We start from the raw sequence: 10,518 nt of genomic DNA, 5'->3' as shown, positions 1-10,518 counted from the left end.
TATATGAATGGTTGAATGTGAAGCTGATGATGTGCCCTGTAAACTTTCACTCAATCCAAAATAAAAACATTTAATAAAAAAAATTTATTTCCAATTGATTGTGAACTCTTAAGTTTGTAAAATACAGTGAAAATAATCATACACTTGACAGTCATGACAATGTCAAAAGATTTCTCAACACTTTAAATTTCTGTACTCATCTTATTATGAACCCATGAAGGGCGGCAGTCTGTGGACCACACTTTGAGTAGCACTGCTCTAGGGGCCAGGATAGGCTATTGTTGTTGTTAAGTGTCATTGAGTGGGTTCTGACCCATAGCGACCCTGTATAGGGTTTCTGAGGAGCGGCTGGTGAGTTTGAACTGCCAACCTTGGGGTTCAAATTGACTTTGAAGTCTAGTGCATTAACCCACAGAGCCACACCAGGACTCCAGGATAGGCTGCAGAGAGCAGAAAAATCGATAGGTTGCTTGTGGATGGGCAGGTATGTTTATTTGATTAGGAAAAGGGTGCAAAACTCTTTTGTCAGGACTTCAAGGGCCTCAGGGTCCCCAAAGAACACAATCCCCTACAATAGGGAGTGAAGGTCTTTCTTTGAGTGGACGGATCTAGTTGGGCTTTAGAGCGGCAGTAACAGACTGTGGCGTATTCTTACTGGATTTCTTCCCTCCCCAACTGCACCCAGAGTAGACAACCCTCAGAGGAGGAGAACTGGGGGAAATGTCTGAGATTCCAGTGAGGCGAGAGAAGGCAGGTTCATTTAGGGGCCTATTAAAATAATTCATGGTAAAGAAAACCAGAGAACTTGTTAAGGCTATGTTTAGAGCAAGAAGATCAGGGCGGGCTGGGCCTGCCCTGCGGGAGCAGATGACAAAATGTTTACTAAAGATATGTGTACATAGCTTCCTCTGCTCCAAAGTCAATGGCCAATCATGATTGCTTGCTTGCTCCAGACAGAATGGAAGCCAGGCAGAGGAGGAGCCTGGGAGGAATAGGGTGTGTGTGCAGCCTGGGTCCTCCCAAACAGCATCCTATGGTCCTGTGAGCATTTGGTAGCTTAGTGGTTAGGAGTCAGGTTGTTAACCTCGAGGTAAGCAGTTCAAAACTACCAGCAGTTCCGTGGGAGAAAGATGAGGCTTTCTGCTTCTGTAAAGATTTACAGCCTCGGAATGGAAACCCTATACTGGGTCACTATGGGTCGGAACTGACTCAAGTGCACTTAACAACAAACTGCCCCAGGGCACCAGAAAAAGCCGAGACTCACAGTAACAAGTTCCTATTTCCAGAGAAGGTAGACTGTGAAATCTGCAGATGTCTCAGCATCCTGAAACTCCCTGAAAACTCCTACTTCTATTACTATTTATTTACTGAGGTGAAATTCACAAGACATGAAAGTAACCATTATAAAACCCACAGTTCAATGGCATTTAATTGCATCTGCAAATACCTCAACCGAGTTCCGAAGTATTTTCATCAGCCCCAAAGGAAAAGTTGTTCTCCATTTTCTCCTCCCTCAGTTCCTGGCAACCACCAATAACATCTCTTTGGATTTACCTATTCTGGATATTTCATGTAAATAGAATCATGTATGTATCCTTTGTGTTTGGCTTCTTTCATTTAGTGTGATGTTCAGTACTTGATTCCTTTTTCAGGTTGCACAATATTCCATTGTATGGATATGCCACCGTTTGAGATGCTTCTACTGCTGTGTTATTGTCACTAGTTCTGCTGTGAGCATATCGTAAGTACATGTAGTTGTTTGAGTACCAATTTTCAATTCTTTTGGGTAAATGAGTGGAATTTCTGAGTCATATGGTAATTCTAAATTTAAACTTTCCCAGGAACTGCCAAATGGTATTTCAAAGCACCAAATGAACCAAATCATGCATTTGGCAGTGATCAAAGGTTCCATCCAGGGCTCCAAACCAGTTCTTTTCAGTTTGACTCCCTGCAAAGAATTTTGCATTTTCACCATAGATGTACAGACTCAGAACCTACATTTTATCAAAGTGTGGCGCTGTGGAATAAAGCATTGGACCACAAGGTCAGTTTGAATCACAAGGTTGGCAGTTCAAACTTACCAGCCGCTCCTTGGAAACCCTATACAAGTCGCTGTGAGTTGCAACAACTTAACTGCACTTAATGAACGGATTCAAAGCCCTGCTACTGGCATCCATAGGGACTCGACTCGGAGTACATTTGCTGGATGAACAAGTGCTTGAATGGACAGTAGGGATTCAGTTATGATCATTTCTGTTCCTTAGCATCAAGGACAAGGTTTGAGGAGAAAGAAGTGCCCAAAAGCGCATTTGGTGGCAGGAACTGGTTTTGGTGGCCTTGGTGGGGAAGGAGAGGCACATTCATTTATGCCACACAGTTCTTCTGGGCATTCCCTGTGATTTGCACAGCCCTAAGATGGAAAAGCATAGGACCATTCCTTCACCATTGAGTCTCAACTTGGGTTCCCAGCCAGCAGGAGAAACAATTTTTTGGGAACTTGTTAAAAATGTAAATGCTGGGGCCCCACCCCAAGTTTATGGAAGCTGAAACTCTGGGGGTGGAACCCAGCAATCAGTGGCTTAACAAGTCCTCCAGGTGATACTGATTTTTGCTATCATTAAAACTCCTACCTTACCCTAAGTGGGTGGTGGTGTGCTGTGGAGTCCGTTCTGACTCCAAGTGATCCTGTGTAGGGTTTCTGAGGCTGTAAATCTTTATGGGAGCAGAAAGCCTCATCTTTCTCTCGAGAAAAGTTTCTAACTGCTGCCCTTGAGGTTAACAGCCCAATTTGTAACCACCACTATGCTACCAGAGCTCCCAGTGGGACAACTTTTGGAGCTCCCAGTCTGGAGGGAGAGACAGGACCCTGCCATTTGACGGGGAAGATTTGCCACTAGAAAATTCTCCATCAAAAAAGGACACCTAGGCTTTTTCAAGCAAGCCCCTCTACCAGAGGTCCTACCTGCTAGAAATACTGGGGATAAGGTTCTTTTTCGGGAGTTGGCTACAGAAAGGACCCCAGAGAATTCCCCTTCAACTTTATTCTTCAGAAAGTGGGTTTGATGTGCTAATGAAGGCATCAATTACTGAGCCTCATTAGCATTCATTGCAATAACAAGCAGGGGCGGGGAACCCACAGGGAATGGGGGAGGGTCTTTTGAAATTTACTTTGGTTTACTCTTCTCCTAAAAGATGGGAGGGGGAGTTGGAGTGTGGGAATTCCAGAGGAGAGGCTTAGGGGCTATTGGAGAGTGGGCATGGTCTAAAGTCTCCAGATGTAGGCCTAGGACAGTGGGCAGCTCACTCTCCCCTCTCATTGCCCCCATCCATCTCATCTTATGACCACACTGGTCATTCTCTCCCCCAAACAGGACCAGATCCCAAGCCCCAGGCCCCTCACTGCCCCCGGCCCCCCTTGGCCCACCAGCTCATGGACCACCCTGATTAAAACACAGCCCTATGGGCAAGGAGCTTTCTAGAGATCTGGGGACCTCCAATTTGGCAGGGTGAGCAGATTGGAGCATTCCAATCATAATTTCTACATCATCCTTTTCTCTGTACCTCCCCTCAGTTGCCATGTGTCCTTCTCTGCCCACCATCTCTCCTTCCCCCTCATTCCTTGATGTTTGTCCAGGTCACTGCTCCTAGGAGAAAGAGATGAGGCTTAAAATTCTCAGTTCTTAGGTGCTTCCTCATCACCTCCCTCCTGCAGGCTCCCAGGAACAGGGGACAGGACTGGGCAAGATGGCTGACTGAAGTTCCTTGTCCCAGTGTCCCAAACATGCCAAATGCTACCTCCTAATCAAGGGCAGTACCAGGGATGCAGGGGTGGGGGCCAAAGGGAAGTTACTTGTTGAGGAATGAGAGTAGGGGCAGGGATGGCACCTGAGGTATCTCAGGTGGAAGCAGCTGGCACAACTGATGTGCCCAGGCACCATGCCAGATCACAGGAGCAATTCTCATCTCTATGCTGTCCTTAACTTCATCAATGGAAATGGTGTTCCCAGGAACTCCTCCTTTTGAGGTGTGAGGGAAGGAGTGTAGTCACCTGTCTTCCCTAGGGTGCAGGGCAGAGGATCAGGTAGGGTCAGTAAGGGGTCAATGGTGGGAGACCTTGTGTCCTCTGGCTCAACCTGGGGGCTTTAGGGTTGTTATTCCTGTTCAGGACTCCTGGTGTGGCACTGTAAGATCATCACTGGTCTGCAAACCATGAGGTTGATGGTTCAAATCCACTAGCTGCTCCTTGGAAACCGTGTACAGGGTCTCTATGAGTAGGAATCGACTTGATGGCACTCGACAACAACAACATTCCTGTTGAGGAGTTGTATCTCTTCCCACCCCTCTATGGGACTCCCAGGAGGTAGCTGTCCTGAAAGGGTGGGTATGAATGAGGCATCTTGGAGTAGTAGCTAAGGAGAAGGGGTCAAATGAGTTCACAGCTATGACTAGGGTCTGAAATGTTAAAGATTTACCTTTAAAAACTGAGCTACACACACAAACAAATTATTTGTTTTTTTAAATTTATTCTCCTCACTATGGAGAAAGACCTCATGACTGAGAGGTCACCTTAAAGGAAGTAAAGATGAGTGCTTTGTCCTGCTGAAACCTTTGGAACTTGTCCCAATCACGGGGGCTCTTGGGCCCAGAGGAGACTGACTGACTCATAGAACCTCTTTACATCTTTGCATCCACTAGTGTGTTGTTAAATGCCATTGAGCCAATTCATAGCGACCCTGTATAAGGTTTCTAAGACCTGACTGGTGGGTTTGAACTGCTGAGCTGTGGTTAGCAGTACTAGTGCAAGGGTAGAAAACTCTTCATCTGAGGGGACAAGCATCTTTCCACTGGTTATCTGGAAAACAAAGCCCAGTTCTTTGTTACGGACACAACTGTATGTCTCAGTTCTCTGCCAGATTTCTGCAACCAGCTTTCTGTTGATGGCTGTATGCTCTGAGACTTTCGTGTGCCATGACAGTTGCCTACTTCTAACAGCCCACAGGGTTAAAGATGGTAGTGGTGGCAGAAAAGAGGTTGAGGCTTTAGAGCAGGGCTTTGAACTGGTTCATTCTGGTATGAAGCCTGCTGAGAATCTGCCTTTCCACCCCAGATACACTGAATCAGAATCTATCTTTGACAAGATCCCCAAACCCCAAACAACCAAACACACTGTCATAGCAACTCTATAAGAGGCTTCTGAGACTGGATGTTTCACAGGAGTAAACAACCTCATCTATATCCCTCAGACTGGATGATGCGTTTGAACTGCTGACCTTGCGGTTAAGCAGCCCAATGCTTAACTTGGTTTCACTAGGCTCCTTCCTTCCCCTTGTTGTTGGTAAATGCTGTCCAGTCGATTCTGACCCATAGCAACCCATAGGGTTTTCAAGGAGTAGCTGGTGAGTTTGAACCACGGACCTTGTAGTTCAAACGACTTTGCAGTCTGAAGCATTAGCTCACAGTGCCACACCAGAACTCCCCCTCCCCCTTACTGGGCATAAAATGGAGACGGACCTTGTCCCAGGAGAACCTGAGAGGAGGAACAAAGGGCAGAGCCGGGCCCAGGACTCCTGACCAAGTCCTGGGTTCTAAGATGCTTGGGAGGTGGTGTCTGTGCAGTTGTGGGGAAGCCGTCCCTACTGGTTCTGACCCCTCCCCTCCACAGGGCCTGCTGTCTCCCCATGCCATCCCGGGCAGGCAGCCAGGCAGGGAGCTGGATGGGTGCCCACTGCTCTCTCAGAGCCCAAAAGATGGGCACCATCCAGTTGGCAGAGGGAGAGGCAGCTGGCCCAAGAGGGGAGAAGTCAGGATGAAGACTGCTGGGGTCCTGTGCCCAGATGGTGTGTCCCAGACATGGTTCTTGGCTGCTTTCCTGGGCTGTCTGAGGAGCTAGAACTGGGAAGGAGACCCTCATCCTCCTGTCTTGACCATGGTGATTGAGAAGGGCTCTAAGGGAAAGGACATCTAAGACCTTGCCCCTAGTTGGGCTGGCTCAGGGGAGGTCTGGGGGCGGGCAGGGAAGTGTAAGATTCTAGATTAAGACTGCAACTGGGTAGACCAGGAAGCGGGGAAACCGGTTTTTCATTTGGGCCACTTGGGGTGGTATCTCTTCTTCTGAGTTCTGTACCTCTTTGCCACTCTGCCCATAGCCTAGTGGCTTGCTTTTATCTTACGTGTCTAAACTAGGTTTGGGAATGTCGGGGGGAGTAAACAAAAGGGACAGGGGGCTCAGTCCACCTTCCTCTCCCCAAGAGAGGTTTGGGAGAGAAGGGATGGACTACAGAAAGGGAAAGATGGAGGGAGGGGGCAATCCCCGCACGAGGAGGGATCATCGCGGGTCTGAGCTGGAGTTGCCAGGAGAGCCAACAGGTAGGCCCAAATGGGAGGGGGGCTAGGCAGAGGGTGGGGCAGAGCTGGCATGCTCTGGAAGTGGCAATGGCGCCGTGAAGCGAGGCATGAGAAGGGGCCCTAGGTGGGGTGTCTGGGCTAAATTTGGGGTTCTACATCCCGACGAGATTGATTGGCCAAGTGGCAGCATCGATGGACTCAAGCATGGCAACAGTAGTGAGGTTGGCCCCAGGATCGGGCAGTGTTTCGTTCTGCTGAGCACAAGGTCGCTATGGGTCGGCACCGACTCGATGGCACCTAACAACAACAACTTGACAGATAAGCATTGGTTTCTTCATGTCCAACACTACCCCAAGAAGTTCTGGCAGCCGCCTGTAGGAGGGTCCCCAACCAGAGCTCCCGGTAAGAGGCAATCCGGCAGGGGGCGCCAGGGGATTCTCTCGTGCTGCTGGAGCTAGGGGAGGATTCCGTAGAGGTGCCTGGGGCATGCGGGTGCAGGCAGAGGGGAACCTAGACTCTCTCTGCACAGGGCGGCTGTTACTTTCGGAGGTCACCTTGGCTTAAGTGTGGCCCTTCAGTCTCACCGCTTCTTCCTCACATTCCACCCCTCAGCTCCGCCGCGAGCGCTTCTCCATCCTCAGGCGCGCACGAGCTGAGCTTGGTCACAGAGGAGTACCCCATCCTTGAGATGCCCGCTCCCCAATACTCAAGAAGCCTCTTCCGAGGCCGGTTCGGGGCCTTCTGTATTTGTCTCTATGGTGGCTCGAGAACCGCTTGGGGTGGGGGAAGCAGGTGGAGTGGGGAGAGGGGCCCAAGCGCGCTCCGCACTCCTGACCGAGCACGCGCAGCGGGATCCCGTTGTGTTTCTGGAGGGCTCGGGAAGGCGCAGTTCCCCCTCCCTTCCCCACTCCCTGCCACCCTAGGCGGCCCTTTGTACGTTCCGGCCACATGCGCGGGCCCGCGCCGCGCGCGCTCCCGCCCGCAGTGACACACCCGCGCCGGTCCGCGCGCGCGTTCTCTCTCGCTCTCTCACACACATGCACACACACACATACACACACTCGCTCTCCACACTCGGTGACACGCCCGCGCGCGCGCGCACCCACACGCCCGGCCGCCGGCACCCTCTCAGCTGGTTCACCCGGCGGGGCCTGCGCCCCCTGCCCGCCCGCCTGGCACCGCGCCCCGGGGCTGGGGCCGAGTGAGGAGCCCGTGCGGCGGCGAGAGGGCTAGCGCCAGGCAGGCCGGCCCGGGGCCCCCGCCCCCCGCGCCCCCGCCCGATGGGGAACGCTCCGTCCCAAGGCATGTCCCTGTCTCTCTCCTCCCTAATGTGCCTCCATGCTTAAGTGGAAGGTATTTCTGTTTTCTTTGTGTGTTTTCCCCTCGGCCGGGGGCGGGGGCGGCGGCCAGGCCCGGGAGGCAGCGGCCGGCCTGGGCGAGGGATGCTGGAGGCGCAGGTGTGTGTGGGGCGGAGGACTGCTGCGCGCCAGGCTTAGGAGCAGGACCCGTTCGAGAGGAGTGTTGGGACCTGAGATGGGGTCAGGGGATTGGTGAAGCTGGGGAGGACTAGGCGGCGCTGGGGGAGGGAGCCTGGGGGTGAAAATGTAAATGGGTGTGTGTGAGGGGAAAGGGTTGGGAGGAGAGGAAGGGGGAATGAATGAGGAGAGAGGAGAGTTGGGGGAGGGGAGTGGTCCAGTGGAGGTGGAGGGAGAAGGATGGGGGGAGGGGAAGGGGAATAGAGAAGTGGAGAAGGCATCAAAAGCTTCCCTCTCCCCCAGGTCCCAAAATTGGGTGCTCGCGACGGGAAGGTGATGGTGGGCCCTTTGCGCCTGCCCCCCAGTGAAGGGATGAGTGCCTTCTGGGGTTGGTTGGGTTGCCTAGATACTGGCCTATACTCTCCTCCCTCCCCCCGCACCTCGGGGGGCCCCAGCCTTGGAGACCTTGGAGCCTCGGCAGCAGTTGCAGAAACTGGGGACCCGCTCCCCACTCCGCAGGGCGAACAGAAAAGGGCCAAGAGAAGGAGTGGCTAAAGGAGGTTCTATTTGATTTTAATCCCTCCCTCCGCAGAAGCCGGAGGGCAGGGGAGTGCGCCCCCGGCTGGGGAAGGCATCTAGGGAGAGGGAGGAGGTAGAGACTGCGGGGAGGCTGAGGGACAGAGGGCGGGGCTGGGAGGGGACGCGCAGAGGGCCCCCTCCCTTCCCACAACCCCCCCACTCTGCTACGTCAGAAGCTCCCGGGCCAGCACCGAGTCCTGTCGGTGGGGGCAGCAGGATGCTGGTGGAGGCAGAGCCGGCCGGCCGGGTGCCTCAGCAGCTCAGCTGGCAAGGCCCCGTGGGGTGTGTGCTGCTGCCGCTGGTGCCTCCCTGCCCCACGCCTCTCCATGCAGCCCTGGCAGTGCCTCCGGCGCTTTGCCCTGGCCTGGTGGGAGAGGACGGCCGAGGGCAGTGCCCGCTCTCCCAGAGAGGAATCTGGACCGAGGGACCACAGGGTTCGTGGGGAGCCAGGTGAGCAGGAGGAAGTCCTAGGCGATCTTTTCCAACATCCCCAAATATTACGGAACCAGGAGGTCCAACTGCTTTTCAACTTTAAGGGAAATTGGTTCTCCTGAGCTGGGAGGTCTTGATTCAGGCCCTTCAGAAGGAGGTAAGAGAGACTGGGGGAAGGAGAAACAGGTGAGGACGAAGTGGGGGGAAAGCTGGCCAGGCTTCCAAGTTTGTGGGTCTGAATATTCCTTTGGATGGGATTTGAGCACTGAGTAAGGGGTGGGGGGGCAGTCACGAGTTGGTTAGGATACCTTCCCAACTCTATCTTGGTCTGGGTGACCTTGAGTCAACTACTTCTGTCTCACTTCATGCCTCAGTTTCTCTCATTCCCTTCTCCTGCTCTCGATTGTCTTAAAGAATTGATGATGCATTTGATGGAGACTGTCCCTTCCAAAAATGTGAAGCTCTGTCTTCACTGGTAGTGGTTATGATGGTGGTGGATTCTGGTGTGACTGTATATGGTGGGGACAATTATGTTCATGTGAGGTTCTTTGCAGGTTGGCATTAGGGTCGCTCTGGGCAGTGTCAAAACCTGGCGATCACACAGAAAGGGCTCTAGGCAAGTTGAGAATTGTTGGGGCAGGAACTTAGCTGGTGGACTGGTATAGAAGCAAGGGATGAGGGTAAGGGCTTTGGGCATAGGGCAAGGGGTTCCAAGAATAAGATCCCCCCAGGTCACCACCCAGACTGCCTGACACCCTGGCACCATTGGCAGCAAGTGCAAAGGCTTCACTCTGGCTTCCTGCCACCCTGCCTTGGGGACAAGAGGGTCTTTGTCTAGTGCCTTCTCCAGCCCTGCTCCTTCAGTCCTTTCTATGGTGGGCTGTTCTCTGTGATGACCCTCAGGGCTGGGTTGGAGATGTGGGTCCCCCATCTGGCTCCCTCTGTCTGTGTTCTGGGGATCAGGAAGAGGCTCTGTGGTCCTCAGGCAGTGCTCTGTGCAGAGGGTGCCCTGTGTGCCAGTAGGGAGAGGCCAGTAGGGTTGGGTCCTGGGATATAGGGCCTCCTCTCCTTTTCCCTTTTCTCCTCTGGCCAGAGACCCACCCTGGGAAAAGAGTTTAATTAAAACCACTGATTACTCCTTTGACTGTGGTCATCGATTGCAACGGTCTGGTTAGAGCTGGGTGGTGGGGGTGGCGTGGCTGCTGGCTGCCCAGTGCCAACCTTGGCATTCCCTGCCAAAACCCCAGCTCAGGAAATCCTCAAGAGAGAGTGGGCAGGATTCTTTGAAGGATCTGGTTTGCTTGGAACCCTCTCCACGCTTAGGTCTTAGGAAAGAAAGAAAACAGGGTTGAGGGTTTGGACCAAGGGATGTGTTTGGGGGTTCGAGGAACCTGCCTCCCATTTTGAGAGAGCCTTGGGCTTGGGAGTGTTTGGGAGGCGTCCTTTGAAGGGGACTCAGGGAACAGTTGAAGGGGCTTGTAGGTACTGTAAGGCAGGTAGGGAAAGGATCCAGAGCTTGCCATAAAAGCTTCTCTTTCGAGGAATCCCAAGTACTTATCTCCTCCAAGCTCTGGCAAGATCTGATTTCTCCTTTGGTTTGTGCCCCTGTGGCCCTTAGAGGGACAGAAACATCTTCAAGAGGCCTAGCTGGCTCTAGGTCTGGCCTCTGAACCTGTCTGCCTGACTC

The 10,518-nt window shown here is 52.7% G+C and overlaps 1 protein-coding gene across 1 annotated transcript in view; it reads left to right on the top strand.

Annotated features, from left to right (window-relative positions):
* Positions 1–7,402: 7,402 nt before the first annotated feature.
* SRCIN1 (SRC kinase signaling inhibitor 1) overlaps positions 7,403–10,518 on the top strand; it is a 70,398-nt gene continuing 67,282 nt past the window's right edge. The window contains exon 1 of the mRNA XM_006832530.1: positions 7,403–7,647. Within this exon, the coding sequence (XP_006832593.1) occupies positions 7,626–7,647 (22 nt within the window). The 5' untranslated portion in view covers positions 7,403–7,625. The remainder of the gene's footprint in view (positions 7,648–10,518) is intronic.

This window comes from Chrysochloris asiatica, unplaced genomic scaffold (assembly GCF_000296735.1).
Source record: "Chrysochloris asiatica unplaced genomic scaffold, ChrAsi1.0 scaffold00007, whole genome shotgun sequence".
Taxonomy (NCBI): domain Eukaryota; kingdom Metazoa; phylum Chordata; class Mammalia; order Afrosoricida; family Chrysochloridae; genus Chrysochloris; species Chrysochloris asiatica.
The sequence above is the reverse complement of the archived record's forward strand: the minus strand, read 5'-3'. Positions and strand labels throughout refer to the sequence as shown.